We start from the raw sequence: 18,437 nt of genomic DNA on the forward strand, positions 1-18,437 counted from the left end.
GTCCCTCGCCGTTGTCCTCTGGTGACCCCTCTCCACCCTGACATCACGGCTATGGTAAGGCAGCAGTGGGAACCCCACTGGCAGCCAGAGGCCAACTTTAGCTGCCTCAGCCTCACAGCATGCCGGGACCACAACGGACTCATGAGGAATTCCATCGAAGTGGGTCTCTAACAAGCCGTGATCTCTGAAGCAAAGTAGTCCCTACCATACTCAAGTTTCTTATCATTCATCTGAATGAACTGAGCTGGTGAGTAAGTACTTGGCACACATCTCTCACCAGCTGAATAGCTCTGTCCCCTGAGGAGTAGGTCCAAGGCTTGATGACAATGTCATCACTGAAGCCTCATTACCAACCTATTCAGCCCAGATTTCTATCATGAACTGTATGTCCAGGGTCCTTAATCCCACATCAGGGTCAGCCAACGCCCAACAAATGATCCACCTAGTAAATGAACTTTGCATCAGTGGATAGTGGTAGAGACTTTTGTTCTACTAAATTATCCCATTTGGACTCCTGAGAGTCTCTTTATTTAAATGACCCCAATCAACAAACAAAAACACACAGGACACTAAAAGTTCATGGAAGAAGAGGTCTTGTTTATGGCGTTTTCCCCATTAAAAAGCAAAGTCAACAGAAAACCAGATTATTTTTCTGTTTGGTCCTAGTGGGGGAGAAAAGGTGAGGTGGACCATGGGAAGAACGCCTACCCAATGTACACTTTAAATAACTTACAATTTTATATGCCAATCATACCTCAACAAAGCAGAACCTAAGAAAACAACTCACGCCTATATCACAGATTAAATCCAGGAACTTTTTTTTTTTTTTTTTTTTTAAAGTAGGTTCCACGCCCAACATGGGGCTTGAACTCATGACCCTGAGATCCAGGGTTGCACGTTCTCCTTACTGAACCAGCCAGGAGCCCCGACATCCAGGAACTTTAAGATGAACCCGACTTAATTTCCCTCCTGCCTGAAGGTCTGATGTGAACTTAGACGTATTCTTCCATTTATTTTAAAGGTTAGGCTGCTGACTCAACTGCCCTTACCAAGCGTTCAGTAATTCATTGCGGTGGCTTGAAAAAAACAACGCGCCAGGTGAAAATTAAACCGAAAGAAAAAATCCCATACTTACTCATCAAAATAGGGAGGAGCAGAAAAGAAAGGAGGGTGTGGAGTTTGTTGGTAAAGGTTCACTTACCCCTCCCAAGAGGCTGCCTCGTGTATTAGTGTATTAACGGTGTCGTCGGTGATGCAAGTGCTTGGTAATGAGTGAAAAGGATCAAGTGGGTAGAGGCCCAGAGAGCAGAGCACTAACGCTGCCCCTTCCGGCTCTCTTCCATCTCAAATCTACATGTTGGTCTCCTGGTGTTCTGTCATGGAGCTTGTCCTACTGTCTATCCCTTTGTCTTTTAGGACAAATGGAAGCTCACAGCTAAGAAAGTCTACAAAAAAATTACAGCCTACTGTATAAATGTACAGACATATAATAAATATGTTTTATTTTTCATGAATGCCAGAAAAATCAATTGTGGAATAAATAGAACTATAAATCTAGATGTCTAACATGGCTAAACAAATTTACTATAGTAAATTTAACAACTTCAACAGATTCACTATAATCAATTTGGATATTAAAATTTAAAAATCAGATGAAGGCTTCATTCACAGCCATGCACGCATACCCCTAAAAAATATTTTATAGAAAGTTATGTCAGTGGTAATCATTTTACTTAGGAAACAGTAAACTGAAATACTAAAGGGTAGAATTTTACAGAATCAAGTCAGTCTTCTGTATCAGGGTTTCTCAGTCTTTGCTCTACTGACATTGGGACTGAATCAGTCTACATTGTGGGGCGCTGTCCTGGGCATCCCAGGACATTCAGCAGGATCCCTCTCTTCCACTCACTAGGTCCAGCAGTACCCTTCCCACATCAGTGGATCAGTGGTAACAACCAAAAATGTCTCTAGGGAGGAAAAATTGTCCAGTTGAGAGCCACTCCTCTACATAAAATTCAAATCCCACCAGTAATGATCCACCAAACCCTTAGCAACATTCTGGCTACACACGTTATGACAGAGTAGATCTGCTGATATAACCACGCTAGCTTCTTCTTTTTCGTGTTAGCACTTTTTAAACTATAAAATCCACATTTATTAGGAATACAAAACATTAGCAGTCAACCTATCACCAGCTGTAATTGAATTACAGCTTTGCACAGTTCACTTAAATGTAAACCATTAATTCTCTAGTAAACATGTCACATCAGTAGGAGGAGGACCTTTTTCCAAAATGGTGGTTTCTTAAAATTATTATCACTTGAGGGGCGCCTGGGTGGCTCAGTCGGTTAAGTGTCTGCCTTCGCCTCAGGTCATCTTCCCAGGGACCTAAGATTGAGCCCCACATTGGGCTCCCTGTTCAGTAGGAAGCCTGCTTCTCCCTCTCCCTCTGCTTGCCACTCCCCCACTTATGCTGTCAAATAAATAAGTCTTTAAAAAAACAAAACAAAGCAAAACATTTTTATCACTTGCTGTGAACCTAAAAGTGTCTTCATAAAAAAAGATTAAGCCCTAAACTTAAATGAAATGGGACTTTTATCCATCTTTGTGGAGGAAGATTCCGAAGTATGATCGGACAGCTGAATGCCAGAGCTGCAGGGCAGACAGAAGCCATCAGCAAAGCACATGACAAGCAAGAGTTGCAAACCACACGCTGATTCCAAAGCAAACAAGCCTTCTCACAACATCACTTCATGGGAATCTGGAGTTTATCAGAAACATACAAAAGCCAAGAAAAATGACCGGAAATTCAGCACGACCTCCATCTTCAGTAGGAAATCTCCCCAGAAATTTACAAATTGCACAGGAACTCATCCTTGAACGTTCTCCCCAACAGAATGCCTGCAACACCTCTCATTCAGGAGGAACGTTCAGTGGGTGCCATCCTGAGAACGACCGAGGCCGTGTTTCTGCTTCGTTTACAGGAAAGGTTCCATTCCTTATTTTAATCACTGGCAAAAGTAGGTACTTTTTGGTCTTGTATCATAGGACTTTGGTCTGCTCTCTAGGGAGATGCAAATACACATCCCTAATGATTTTGACACAGATCTATCTTCAACTCCTTCTACACAAACTACTGACGTCACCCCCAAACGAATTTAAGTTCCAAATAGTTCAGTATCTTTGGGTCCAAATTCTAGCTCTATCACTTTCCCCTGTATGAACTTGGGCAAATTACTTGGCTTCTCTGGGGCTCTATTTTTTTTTTTCTTTTTTAAAAAGATTTTATTTATTTATTTGACAGAGAGACAGATTACAAGTAGGTAGAGAGGCAGGCAGAGAGAGAGGGGGAAGCAGGCTCCCTGCTGAGCAGAGAGCCCCATGCAGGGCTCTATCCCAGGATCCTGAGATCATGACCTGAGCCGAAGGCAGGCACCCCTGGGGCTCTATTCTTACACATAGAAGAGAGGAGATAGTACCAACTGCATAGGATTACTGGGCAGATTTGGGGCACCTGGGTGGCTCAGTCTGCTAAGCATCTGACTCTTGATTTCAGCTCAGGTTGTGATCTCAGGGTCATAAGATCGAGTCCCACGTTGGGTCCTGTGCTGAACATGGAGCCTGCTTGAGTTTCTCTCTCTCCCTCTCCCTCTGCAACCCCCCCCCCCAACCCCCAGGCTTGCTGTCTCTCTCATGCTCCAAAAAAAAAAAAAAAAAAAGAGTATTGGGCAGATTAGGGCAGATTATACTAATTAATAAATATAAGTAAAGAATTCAGCACAGTCCCCATCAAGTGATCAACACATCTTCACAAGTTAAGCTGAATAACAGAAAGTGCAGATGGCTGGCTCAGAGGTTGAAAAGACTATATTGTGGCTTAGCCACAGCCCAAGCTCCATTTATTCAAATCTTTACCAAAATCCCACCTTATATCAAATCCTAAGTATACACCATATTTCTCCCTTGGACAAATACACTATTGATCTGAGTTAGAGAACACAGCTAGAACATCTTTTTTTTTTTTTTTTTTTTTTTTTTTAAAGAAAATTTTGTCCTAAACTGGGCTGTGCTAAAGACAGGATGTATCATCTTTTGAAAGAAGTTGCCACAATTCTGCTTTCCTAGAGGGAATAACAACTTCATCAAATGTTTTACAGTAACATCTTGTTCTTCAGAAGGGATCCTATTTCCCTGCTCCTTGGGCACATGCCAACTGTAAAGAGTCACATATAGGGACCTGAGGGAGGTTGAAGGGTCCAGGAGAATTTTAAGAAACTCGAAGGACATAACCTGAGTTGTATTTCTGACCCCATGGTTTGGTGATAGGTCTTGGGTACAGTCACCTAGTTCTCTGTGCCCCAGCTGAAAAGGAATGTACTTGATCTCACAAAGATAACAGGCGAATAAGGACAGAGCTACATTCCCACAGAGAGCCCTCCCATCTCCCCGGGATTTTGCAATGTCAGAGGCACGTTTTGTTAACAGTGCCTACAGTTCGCTGACGGCAGCTGACCTAGAACTAGGTCTGCTCTCCATTTTCACTTGTAGAACTGATGACTTGTGCTTTAGTTGTTTTTTTCTTTTTTTATGATGGTACAGGAAAATAAAAACTATGGTGAACAAACAGGTGCACAAGTTGCCCTCCACAATTTGGACCAGGAGGCCCTGCCTTGCTTTCTTCATCTCCAAGATACTGCACGGAAGCATCTCGTCCTGATCATATAACCAGGAGCTCATTTTATCAGATGTTTTTCCTCTGATACAGACTTTGAAAAATAACAGGAGATTCCATTTTCTATTTTATTTACTCACATCTTCACTTATTTATTCACATATTTATATATTCCATTGATATTTACAGAAGAGACGCACTGGCCTTCTCAATGAGAATCTTAAGCAAATATAGTTTGAGAACCTAAACTACAGCAACCTAACAGATCTGCCCAAACGCAAGAAGGAACCTGTTACAACCGAAAAGCTATGTTACCAAGAGAAACACCTGAAATCTCAGTGGTTCTCAAGGTCTGAAAACCTTAGTGCTAGAATTTATAGTATGCACCAGAATTCGTGTCCTTGAACTTGGCACCTTTGAGAAAATCCCTAATCAGTGAAAATCGTAAGGAAATCCAGGACCTCTGGTTAAAAAGCAGTATTCTGATGGCCCCACCCTAACAGAGCAAGTAACAGGTGAAAAGATACAGAGGCTGCTTTTCTAACCTTTAACTTCATAGAAAACTGTAAGCAGTTCAGAAATGCTGCCTACTGAAAACTCCTCAACAGAAAACAAGTCACCTACTAGATGTGGACCAAACCCTTAGGCAGCACAGCCATGGGGAGATACTTCGTTTCCCATACCCATGGCTGTGACAGACCCATGGTCTGGAACTGGGATGCTAAACCTAACACATGTATGTGTTTGAGTGCATTCACACGCACATGTGTGTACACACGTGTGTTAGATATGTGGGTATGCACATATACACATGTGTACACCTGTGTTATGTGGGTGGGTGCGTACTGTGTGCTCGTGTGTATGAGCACGCACCATTTACATGTGTATACATACGCGTTACACAAGAGTGCATGTGTGTAATCACACGTGTTACCGGTGTGAATGTGTCACCTGTGTGCACATGTTACACTTAAGGCTGCACAGTGCACATGTGTGCATGCACATGTGTCACAGGAGCGAGCACTGTGCGCAGGTGTGCACGTGACACAGACAAGCACCTGCGCACGCATATGCATAGATTTATCTTATATATAAAGTAGTTTAAACAAAAAAAGTCTCTTACACTTGTAAGCACAGCTCACCTGCTTGTTGCTGAAACACTCATCACACTCTACACACATTCCTCGTGGAAAAAACATGAACAAGTGAGCATTTTTCCAAAAAACAAAACAACAACAACAAAATAAACATGAAGAAAATTCGTACGCGAAGAAACTCTTTGCTCTACAAGCCGGGTGGTGAGGAGAATACAGGGCATCTCCCTAGGGCGCAGGAAGCACTCTCCGCTTGTATGGTAACTACACTAGGAAAGAGGCAGCAAGGTCAGGGGCGCAAGGTGGGGGCGGGCAGGGCACAGCGGGCTGGCACGGAAACCGGCCGGAGCTGTGAAGGCAGTTGGGGCTGGGAGAGCTAGAGATGGCCCAGTCCCTGGGGATCAAGAGCCCCTCATCTGGGGGGTTAGCAAAGTTAAAGAGTTCCTTTTCAGAGGATTGGTCTCTTTTCTTTTTTTCCCCTGCACCCGACAAACTATCTGTGTTTTCAAAGCACGGGACCAGAAGCAGTAAGAAGTAGGAAGGAGGAGCTCCTGCCCCATAAGAAATGACTGGGGAAAACACTCCCCTTGCTCCCACACTGGGCTGCCTTCACTGGGCTTTCCTCCCAAACCCCCAGGACAGCCGACGGCAAGAAGCCGAGGTATGCTTTTGCATCTCTGCGCTCCAATGTTCCCCGTGGAGTTCAGAGTCTCGGGACCTGAGTGCACAGCTCCTCGTGGAGTCACAAGCCTTCGGGTGACAGCTGCCCGCTGCTGCCTGGCCTGGCTTCTCCGGCCACAGCCTTCACCTGGAAGATCGTCTCCCTGCGGCCACCACCATAGGCGTGACTCAACTCACCACGCAGTAAGGACACTCTCGATGGCCTTAGCCATCTTGGCTTACATCAAAAAAATCCCCTTCCCATTCCATCCTGCTGAGATCCTGGGGGATGGCAGGAATACCCTGTTGCATTTTTCAGCGTCCCAAGAAGCTAAGCTGCCATCATTTAAAGAATGAAATGGGGGTGGGAATAAGCAGATGCAAACTTGTATTAAATGACAACTGTGTATACTATAAAAGGGGCAGTATTATTTCACCTTGCACTCAACACTCACTCCAAAAATTTCATGGGGGTGAAAAATAAGAAAAAGCTTTCAAGTAAAACACACACACAGAGTTTTGTAGGTTCCCTAAATCCCTACAGTTAGAACCGCCACCATCTTGTCGCTGTTGTGGCCTGGGGTTAACACACAAGGATATTTACAATACAAAAGAATGAGAATTATAAGAAAAATCCATGAACAGTTCCCAAAACCAATGGCCAATGCTAACCCCTCCCCACCCACCCCCGCAAGGTAAAGCCAGGTCCCTCGCGTGCACTTTGGTTACTTAAGTAACTTCGGCACCCACATAGGGATCTTCTGAGGCCTTAGGTGAATCACCAGCCCTGCTTGGAATGATCTGAGACCATCTCTCCCCTCTGTAGTTCAGAGGAGAACTCGACAGTGGACACAAGTCTAATATTATGTGATAACTTCCTTTGTGAAATAATGTGTGTCATTAAGATTCTAATTAGAAGTCACAAAATCCCTGCTGTCATGAACACATCAGGATGGTGCATCTCGGCTGTGCCTGTTGTACTTAAGCTGCAGGGACACCTCTCGTAAAACTTTCACTGCTAAATCATCTAACTAAAAATGCACCAATTCTTTGATCAAACATCTCTACTCCCAGGCAAGTTTATCCTAAAGAAACAATCAGACAAGCATACCATGATTTAGGTATAAGAACACGGGTGTGCTGTTTTCTAGAAAAGCAACAACTTTTAACAACCTGAAATGGTCATATAAATGATGATATATGTCAGGAGGACTCAGACACCTAGGACTCCTACCTTGGGCTGTAGACTCCAGAGTGTGCCTGCCCATCACAAAGACCATTAAAAAAAAAAAAGGTATCTCAAAGAATGAATCATAGACTTTGGTGGAAAATGTTATTTTCAGGGGTACCTGGGTGGCTCAGTCGGTTAAGCATCTGCCTTCAGCTTAGGTCATGATCCCAGTGTCCTAGGATCAAGCCCCGCATCGGGCTCCCTGCTTACTAGGGAGCCTGTTTCTCCCTCTCCCTCTGCCCCTCCTCCAGCTTGTGCATGCTCTCAAAAAACTAAAACCTTACAAAAACAAAAAACAAAAAACAAAACCCACCAAAAAACTGAAATTTCAAGAAAATATGTAATACAAGTTAAGGAAATAAAAACATTTGTAAAGGGGCGTCTGAGTGGCTATTACACATCTGCCTTCTGCTCAGGTTCTGACCCCAGGGTCCTGGGATGTAGCCCCTCTGCTCAGTGGGAAGCCTGCCTCTCCCTCTCCTGCTTCCCTGTTTGTGTTCCCTCTCTCGCTGTCTCTCTCTCTGTCAAATAAATAAATCTTTAAAAAAAAAAATTGCAAGACTAGGAAGGAAAAGACTCACACACACACACATTATCCCCAAACACATTTTTCTACAGATTATTTTGTGGCCAAGATGCATTAAAGTATAGTTTCATTTGAAAACAGATTTTTAATGAATTGTTTTCTTTATAATGTACACAGCATTGAAAAGTTTTAGGAACAACACTGAAAATTCACAATATTAATATGATTTATATAATTAACTTAAAATATTTAGTTCTTTTTGCAAAAATCAATGATCACATGCAACCTTTTTCTTTAATCTAAATATTGCTATATAAGCAACATAAAGGGGATTAAGAGTTCGCATATCTTGGTGAGCAGTGAGTAATGCACAGTTGGTGAATCATTAAACTGTATACCTGAAATAGCACTATGTTAATTATACTTTATTGAAAAAAAGAAAAATATTACTATACGGATTTTTGTTGATAATGCCAGTAACTACAGTCTTGCCTTACGGAGCAGGCCTTCTCCAAACTCAAGTTCAGTAAAAACCAAAGAACCACTAGGACCTAAGAAAGGTCTTTTACTTTGGTGTCACTGCCCATAAAACATAAATTGTGAAAATCTTGACGATAACCACATAATTTAGTGATTTTGCTGAACTACGGGCAAGAGAAATGAATTTATGGAAAATATATTATGGACTATATGTCTATTACTCATGCAAACATCACTGGCCTATCAAACGAATGGCCAGACATGTGCAACTATAATTATCTTCATTTACCTTTGATATTCTGCTGACTTTCAGCAATAAAAACCATAGCTTCACACAAATGTTTTTGACTGTGTCCTAATGAAGGTCTATGTGTCAAGGTAGGCAAAGTCATTTTATGTACCAGTCTGTAAGCTTGATTTATAACTTTTAAATAATTAGATATGTGATATGGGGTCTACATTTGTAGTCTTGCCCCTGACCTTGAAAATGACACACGCCAAGTTTCTTGATACTTAAAGCTTTTAGCAATCAACTCTTAAGAGGAAAATAGTATAGGTGTGCTTTTCTAGAAACATATATATAGAGGTATGGAAAGACCAAAACATTAAAAAGTAGGACCCAGGCTTTTGTCTCTTGCTTCTGGCATTTTCTAAATTTAGTACATATTTTTTTGCAGGATTAAGGAAAGAAGAAATGGATTTAAGAATGACATGGCAGGGTGCCTGGGTGGCTCAGTGGGTTAAGCCGCTGCCTTCGGCTCAGGTCATGATCTCAGGGTCCTGGGATCGAGTCCCACATCGGGCTCTCTGCTCAGTAGGGAGCCTGCGTCCCCCTCTCTCTCTCTGCCTGCCTCTCTGCCTGCTTGTGATCTCTGTCTGTCAAATTAATAAATAAAATCTTTAAAAAAAAAAAAAGAATGACATGGCAAATAGTACATTACTTTGACATAGTTAGCTCTGTAATGACATAGTAAATTTATGTTTAACAAAAGTTTTTTAAAGCACAATTTAAATATCTAAGAAGACAGTGAAACCAAAGATAAGTGGTCGCTGTACACGTGAGCATGTGGGCTACGGATAAACTTCTTTTAAATTTAAACACAGAAAAAGTAGACCTCACAAACACAGGCTTTTGGAGATAAGACCACCTCTCTCCATAACTTATAGCACTGTCAACGGGTACTGCTCATATGTTACTAATGGACCAGAAAAAAGAAAAGAGACATTTAAAACAATTATGGAATCATTTTCAGACCTTATGTTGGGTAACAGGTCAAGTAAAAAAACTAATATTTTACTGTAACATCCTCAAAATCTTTTATCTTCCCCTCTAAATGTCCAACAAGTGGTAAAGATAAGCCAACCCCAAAGTGCAAAAATTGAACCTCGCTTACCTTTTCTTTGCTAATAACTCATTAAAAAAAACAAATTCTGCATGTAAAATGTTTTTATACTGAGACGACTTTTTTGAAAATAATTTTGATTTTATTTATTTATTTAACAGAGAGAGAGAGATCACAAGTAGGCAGAGAGGCAGGCAGAGAGAGAGGGGGAAGCAGGCTCCCCACTGAGCGGAGAGCCTGATGCGGCCCTATACTGAGACGATTTTTTAAAAATATATATTTTTTAAAATCGTATTTATTTATTTAATCGACAGAGACCGGAGAAAGGGAACACAAGCAAATAGGAGTAGGGCGGGGCGGGGAGGGGGGGTAAGCAGGCTCCCCACGGAGCAGAGAGTCTGATGCGGGGCTGGATCCTAGGACCTAAGGATCATGACCTGAGCCAAAGGCAGATGTTTAATGACTGAGCCACCTAGGCACCCCACACTTGGATGACTTTAAGAACAGATACTGAAGCTTGGGTGAAGGTAGAGTTATTAAATTTACAACACCCAGGTGTCCCCCACTTGCTCAGGCTGAATTTCAACAGAGAGACCTAACACCTCCCTCCCAACCCCACTTCTACCCCTCCCCCCCATAACTGGCAGAGTCAGGTGATAGATAGGATGTCACATGACAAGAGATGCTAGATTTAAACTGGGGACTCAAGTTTCATACTCCAGACCTGATGGACACATTTTCTGAAACGCTCTCGGCCAGGCAGCAAGATGTTTTCATCAAGGATGCTGTTTGAGAAACGTTGAGCTCTGCGGTGGGTGATCACATCCCAAGCACCAAGCTGCTAGCAAGTAAAACAAAACCAATCAGGAGAAACCCTGAGAGGACACGAGAATCTTGAACTGAGCACGAACATTCCATCAGAAAACCTCAAAGAGAAACCCTACGATAAGAGAGAGCCAAAACTGGGGAGAGTTCTAACGAAACTCAAAAAGTTAGTCTTCTGAGTCTCTTCTTACACAAACCTTCCTACCATCGCCATGAGGTTGGGCTGGCAGCTTTTGCAACCACACTGCACAAGGAAACAGCAGGTGGGTCTTTCTAAAGTAAAAAGCAAACCAGATAAAAATGAATGGCAGGATGAACATTTTCCCACCAGGTTTCAAAGCTTCCGGAGGGTGTGTGTTTCCCCAAGCTCTCAGGCAGTTTAACTCAAAGATCATTTACGAACTACCTACTGTATACAGCACTTCACAGAGCCCAGAAGCAATGATAAAAGCACAAGGCAAATGACATCAACAGGACAGACAAGAATGGCAGTGAGGAGTTCAGAGAATCTGGGGACACAAATGTGCGCTCAAATCCTGATGATCACTTTCTCATTGTGGGGCACTGGGCTACTTACTTAACAACCCCTCCTTGTCTCACTTTCTTTGTTCGTGGGGACTTAATCCAAGAGCTGTCAAATGCATCCAAGGAGCTACTAAGTATCAAGTATTCAGGTGCCTGGTACATGGAGCTCTCTGTAAACTTTAGTGATAATGATTATTGACCTCGAAGAATTATAAAATGCTCTACAATCAAGGAAAAACATTAAAAGCATCGCCCCTCCCACCATAAAAAGTAAATAAAGGCTATAGAAAGAGAAGATCCCTTCCTTAAGGACCTCTTTGTGCAAATGAGGTGAGAAAACTTATAAATGGGATAGTCAACCTCTTGAGGCTCTGTTTATTCACTTGAGAAGGGGGAAAAGGAAGAAGATATGTAAAGCTCTGGCTAACCAGGGTAAATTCCTAACAAGACCAGGGCAGAAAGAGGAGGAGCCAAGTTTAGAGGGAAGAAAGAGAGGCAGGGGTCACCGTAAACTAGACCGGTCAGTCAGGGATGGTTTCAAGAAAGGAGCTAGCCAGGTAGGACATCCGATCAGCGGAGAGGACGGGTGCACAAAAGCATGGAGTAGGACCAGTAAGAGATCCTCGGGAACAGAACTCACATGGGAAAAAAGAATAAAGAGTTGCAAGATCAGAGGGCCTGGAAAATCGGACGACGGAATGTGAGCCTGATTTTATTAGCAATACGGACATGGTGCAGACAGAACTCTGGAAAGGGAAAATGTGCCAGAAGTATACAGGTTGAAAGGGAGAAAATAAATGCAATCTAGGAAAAGAAATAATACTGGGGAACAGCCCGAAGGCCAAGGTTTCTCTGCACCACTGAATACTGGAATTCCATTCCCCGTCAAGAGCCACTCACTCTTACTTAGTTACTATAACTAAGCTCCATGTGCCAAGTAAATCTCATCTCAAATTCTAATAATCATGCAAGGTTGATATGATTATACCTACATAAATAAAGCCCAGGAAGGTCAGAAAAGCCAAGATCCCGCGGGGGAGAGGGGTAGAGCCAGGTTTCCAAAAGCCACATCTTTTCTACTTTTAAGGATGAGACCCTTTTCACTCTAACTAGGGGCATTCAGGCACGGGGAAGTATTGTCAAGCTTAACATAGAGGTCACTGGTTGCTCATTCTTGAGTGTTCCCTGCAGAGGACATGAAAATGTTATGTAGTAGTTACTCTGAATGCAAAATTTTGAAACCCATTAATAAGGTATCCCTAACAGACAGAAGGGGATACAGAGTACACTTAATCACAATGAGCACGGAGATTGCTGAATTATACCATGCACCTGAAACTAATAACACCGTATGTTAATTATACTTCAATAAAAAATAAACTTAAAAAAGAAAAAATAAGGTACCCTATTTCCTACCAATTTTAACAGAAGAATACATTCAAGGCTCAGGTCCTTAGAGGGGACCCCACTCAAAGCCAGCAGCGCTGGAGAAGCAAACACTGCTCTCTCCTCCCTTCGTGCTGGTCTATGCCGCTAGTCTATGCCCGCTTTGAGAGGTGAGAACAGCAGGCCACATGATCTGGGGAGAGCAGCCCTTGCCTGCCAGGCCCCCGGGGATCAGGGCTCCCTGCTGGCAACAAGTGTCCTGCATGCAGCTGCTCCTGGGGGCTCTGCTGTCCCCAAACCGGCAGGGGCCTAAAAATGAATATTTGACAATAGAAATTTGTAGAGACTGTGCAGAAAAGGCAAGGCACCGTAACTCCACTGTGAGAACAGAAGATACCAGCAAAGGGTCTGATTCTACTTCATAGCCGTCAAAGGGGTCACCTTCAGGAACTGGTGGAACAAGGAAGCCCTTGAGAGATGATGTGGGGGCGAGGGAAGGAGCGCCCCCAAATAAGGCTTCTTTCTTTTTTTAACCAAGACAATGAATAAGATATAAAACAAAACAAAAGAACTATGAAAAGGGGAGGAAAAATAGGCTCCAGAACTCCTTCCAGCTTAAAAAGATATTTGAACAGCTCCAGGTTAACCACCAAAAAACCAAGACACCTTGGCAAATTAAGTGGAAACAAGGCAGGGGATTGCACCTAACATCTGGAGGGCGAACCAGGTCGTAAGAAATAGGTGCGGCGGAAATGTCTTCAGGAGCAATTTAAATCTTAAGACGGTAATAACCTGCTTTCTATATTTGTATTTGGGTTCATACTCGTGTACGTTTTACATATTCTGAAAAATCAAAGCATTCATGTAAGTTCCATTAATAATCCTCAAAAGATCCTTTGTTTGAACAGCCAGTAGGCCACACCTATTCCTAAAATAGGAAACAGAAAAGTCAAGCTCATTTACGTGTTCAACTGGTGCTTACTGGCCCCTCTAGGACCCTCCGCGCTGTACTTGGCCCCAGGGACATGGAAACAGGATCCACTTCAAAATAACAACAACATGTTTGCAAAACATTCTTGCCACTTGGTCGAGCCTTTCTGTTTGCTTTTAAGGAAAAAAAAAATGCTGCTGGTTATAGACATACCTCAACTTCATTTCTGCCTACAGTAAATTTAACAACTTACTTCCAAAGGCTAAAAAACACGTATTCCCAGAAGCGTGCACACAATTTAAGTGAGAGGAGCCATAAAAATGTAAGGTCATGAAGGAAGAGCAACTCTGTTGGGGGTGATGTGGGGCACTCAGCTTCTTCAATCCCGGGGAACGTCTGGAAGTTAGTAGCCATCAGCGGATGGCACAAGCCTCCCACGCATCTTAGTGGTCAGCAGGAAAAGGCCTGATGCTATTTAAAGTAGGCAAGTGTGGGCAAGAAGTCTCTGCTTACAACACACACAGGAATTAATTCCACCAGGCAATGCTCCATGGGCTAGCTCAGGGGTTCTCAACTGGGAGTGATTTTGCCACCCATGGCTCATTTGGCAACGTCCCCAGACATTCTGGTTGTCACAGCTTGGGGGCGCTACTTGCACCTGGTGGGCAGAGGCTGGGGATAGCAAAGGACAGCCTCCCAACAACAAAGAATTAAGTGACCCCAAATGTCAATGGCACCCAGTTTGAGAAACTCTGGCCCAGCCCTAAACAGCAGCTGCTAGTCCCAAGAAGTCCCCATTCTGTTATTATCTGGCCATACACACATAAAGATAAGACATGCAACATCTTGTTTATTTTATTTTTTTCAATTGCCAGTGTTAGCTTCAAGCTGTTGTCCAACAAGCAGCAAGTCATTATGCCTAAATCACAATGACAAAAAAGTTAGCAAAGATGCCAGTTACCAGGACACTACTGCTGAGTCTCTACAGTTTGGCGGTCCTTGGAAGCATATCACTGCCACACTTACTGTCTCTATTCTAACAGGACATCCCATGATTTTCTTACTGGATAGTTTATCCAAATTTAACAAAAGGATGGTCTGTTACAAGACACTAACAGAGAGAGACAGGACCTAGGTTAAGAGTTTGTCTCCAATTAACACAGCACAATGTTGCCCCTCCGGCCTTGATGGTCTCCCACTCAAAAGTGATTAAAATCAGGGGCAGAACTTTGAAGGTTAATTAGAAATACTCCAATACAAATACAACACAAGATTAAAAGCATAACTTTAAATAAATGCAAATTTATTTCAAGTCACCAACAACAGAGAAAAAAAGCTCTGGATTCTGCAATAAGCTCCCCAGGTTAGACAAATGACTTAAAGTCTTTAGATTAAGATTCATCATCCAGGAAATGAAGGGGGTGTAAATGATGGCCAAAGGCCAACTTCAATATTATATACGAATCGCTAAAATAATATACAACAACCAGGTCTCCTTACATTGAACAAAATATGGTATAAGGAAAAAGTATGTCAAGGAAAGGAGGTGAGGGCAGGTTACAGCAGACGCAGGTCATCCTGCAGTTCCCCCCACTTGCACTAGGGGACAGAGTTCTCCCCAAGGGGAGGCCACAACCCCCCCTCCCTCCAAGGTCCACAGACAGGCTTCAAGGGGAGTGAAACCCCAACAAACCGAACACAAATCCTGTATCTCAAGAGCTTTCCCAAGGGAACCATAAGACAAAAAGAAAACCAAAAAAAGTTATGAATTAGTGTCGTGGAGGCAGAGCCTAGGTTTTCTTACAGATGAAAGCAGTTAAACGCAGCCCATTGGACCCTCATAGTTGGTTAACCTACAACTCCTGAAAAAGTTCTGGTGCTTTCTTCCAGTCATGAAAACAAAAGTCTATAGGTTTAAAAAAAAAAAAAACCTATAGTCTTAACCATAGATTTCTTTAAAAGTAAAAATATGAATTAATGGATGACTCATTCCTTTCCACCCTTCCTCTCACAGCAAATGTGGGGATTACATAGGAAATACAACTGAAAAAAGTGGACATTACTATGACCAAGAATATATCACTTTGGCCATTAAAAACAGTTGTCTGAGAATACAGTAAGTAAGCATCCAGTAGGCTGAATGACTTGAAATACTATATCCAGTTAAGTCTGATAAAGCAAGTTGACCATCAGAGGCAAACCCTAACCAATGTCATTTGCTGAAAGATTCCAAACGGTCCTGGATTCACAAAACATCCCCTGGCTCTCAATGAAAGTCCCATCCCGCTCCCTTAAGTCAACTAAGTTTACTCTGAGCCACTTCAAACCTCAAACTTAAACAGAATCTATTAAATAAACACAACCAAGAAAGGAGAAGACGCCAAGAAACCACTGTAACTCTCGATCCCAGGGAGGAGGGGGAAAAAGGTTCTCGAGTCAAGGGTTTTCACGTAACCGTGGTGTCCCCTCCCTCAATGACCCTGTACGGGGCATCAGTTTAATCTTTAAAAATAATCATGGTTTGCCCTAAATGACTTTCTTTAAATTCGAATTCAAAATCCGGCCAAGCCCGTCAGCACAAGTACATGATGTTTTGGTCTCCCCCTCTGGAATGATCTCAAACTCCGAACGGGTACATCTCGCTGAGAGCTGCAACCCGGACTCCAAAGGTCCCGCAGGCAGAGAACACAGCGAATGATTAAACCCCCGCCTGCCTTCTCGCACTTCTGAGCCGTCTGCTCTGGAAGGGTTTGCGCCCCTCTCACAGGAAGCCGGCACGTTGTGCAAAGGAAATTCCAGACCAGAACTTTCTTGGAGAAAGGCACGTCCCGGTTGAACTTGTTACTGGGCTTCCCGCACCCAGGCAGTCGGGCCCCGGCGCCCGGCGCCTCACCTCGCCCGCGGCGCCGCGGGGACACCCGCGAGCCAGCCACCCACGCGGAAGGAGGCTCACCTTCGCTACCGCCCGGAGCGCGGGACCAAACAAAACCTGCCCCGGCTTACTCATCCCCACACTCCCGGGTCGGGGCGGGGGGGTGATTTCAGGCGACTCCCGCAAAGTTTCGCCCTCCCGGGCTTTGGGCAGGGCCCCCGGCGAGCGCGCGGCGCGGTGGGCAGATCCCTCCCGGCGCGCCGGGGCCAGGTCCCGGCAGGGTGGCCGGCGCGAGCGCACTCACCTCGGGGAAGAAGTTGTCCATTGTTCCAGGGCGCTCCCCGACTTGCCCGAGTCCCGCGTCCGGCTCGCGGAAGTCAGCCCAGCAGACGGTCCGGGGAAACCATGCGTGTCACGGCGCGACTCCCAGGAACCCGAGCCCGCGGGGCTCCCTCGCTGCCATGGCCTTACCCCCTTCTCGTCTTTCGCACCTTTTGTTTGCCCAAACCCAAGTCTCTAACTCATCCGTCCCAACTGCAGCCTTTGTCTCCCTGCCTCCAAGTTCCTTACTTCTGGGCGCAGCGCTCGCGAGCGGAGAACAGCTGGTGACACATTCTTCCCCCGGGCTGGGGGAGGGCGGCGGGGGTCTCGGGAGCGCGCCCCCTCCCTCTGCGCTCCTGCCGGAGGCGCTCGCCGCGACAGGGGGACAGCGGCCACAAAGCGAGTCCGGAGTGGCTCTCCCCGCGCGAGCGCCGCCGCGGTGAGGCTTGGGCGCCTGGGCTCTGCGGGCTCACCGCGGCTCCGAGACTCGCAGACAGGAGCGCTCGCCCCGCCCACGCGCCCCGTCCCGCCCCGCCCCGCCAGGAGCTGAGCCCCGCCCACTCAGCCGGCCCTCCCATCCCGGCCGCCTCGCCCCTCCCCTCCAGGAGCCCAGCCCAAAGCCAACCCCGCCCCGCGCTTCCGCAGGGCCGGCCCCGCCCACTCCGCCTGGGGCGAGCGCGGCCGGAGCTGCGGGAGGCGAAGGCGAGGCTGGGGCTGCACCTCCTCCGGTCCCCGCCTGCCCGCCCAGGAGTGGGCGGGGGAGTAAACTCTACCCTCTGGTGATTGAGACCAAGTAGTCACCGGGGAGGAGGGGTTGGGGGATTCTTTTGTGCCTTTGATCTTCAGCGGCCCCTGGAACCGGCTCAACACGGATCTCATTAACGCAGATCGGCAGATGAGCGACCCCGGGGAAGGAAGCGCGGTCGGCCGAGCTGCCCCGGCTGTGGGGCCAGATCAAAGCGGGGAGCCGAGGCTCCTCAGAATTTCTGGAAGCTGCCTTCCCGTGTTGAGTTTCTCTCTGGCCGTCAGGTTAAAGGACGTTTTCCTAGCGGCGGGAGAATGCCGTTTTGTAACCTGGAAGAGGACAGGGCCAATTGCGCCGTAAAAAATGTGACCCTTTTCCTAGATCTAAAGGAAGCAGGCAAAGGCGAGTGGGATGGGTGAACGATCAGCCCCACCTGATACTCTTTCCTCTAGGGCAGGTCCTCACACTTGAGCGTGCCCAGGAATCACCTGGGAATCTTGTTAAAATGCAGACTGGAATTCAGTGGGGACATTTCCAACGAACTTCGAGGTGCCCTCAAAGGGTGGCACGTGGCCCTGTGCTGGCCTGCAAACTGGAGCCTGTCTGTAACAGGTAGAAAGCCTGCAAGCAAAGGTCCAGGAACTTTCATAGGTTTAAGAAAATGCCACAACCACCAAGCGAATGATCGGTGGACTCTTTGAACCGGGGATAAACCAGTTTTGGTGTTGTCAGACTCATAGTGAGTCATACCCTGCACAGCAGGGTTCTACTATTGGTATCCTGCAAATTGGAAACAAAAACGACTGGTTCTTCACCACAAGTGGTG

The 18,437-nt window shown here is 45.2% G+C and overlaps 1 protein-coding gene across 1 annotated transcript in view; it reads right to left on the reverse strand.

Moving 5' to 3' along the window:
• Positions 1-17,359, reverse strand: part of MYO10 (myosin X) — a 211,565-nt gene extending 194,206 nt beyond the window's left edge. The window contains exon 1 of the mRNA XM_059416933.1: positions 16,850-17,359. Coding sequence (XP_059272916.1) covers positions 16,850-16,870 — 21 coding nt within the window. The 5' untranslated portion in view covers positions 16,871-17,359. The remainder of the gene's footprint in view (positions 1-16,849) is intronic.
• Positions 17,360-18,437: the final 1,078 nt, after the last annotated feature.

Source organism: Mustela nigripes, chromosome 12, assembly GCF_022355385.1.
Source record: "Mustela nigripes isolate SB6536 chromosome 12, MUSNIG.SB6536, whole genome shotgun sequence".
Classification (NCBI taxonomy): Eukaryota; Metazoa; Chordata; class Mammalia; order Carnivora; family Mustelidae; genus Mustela; species Mustela nigripes.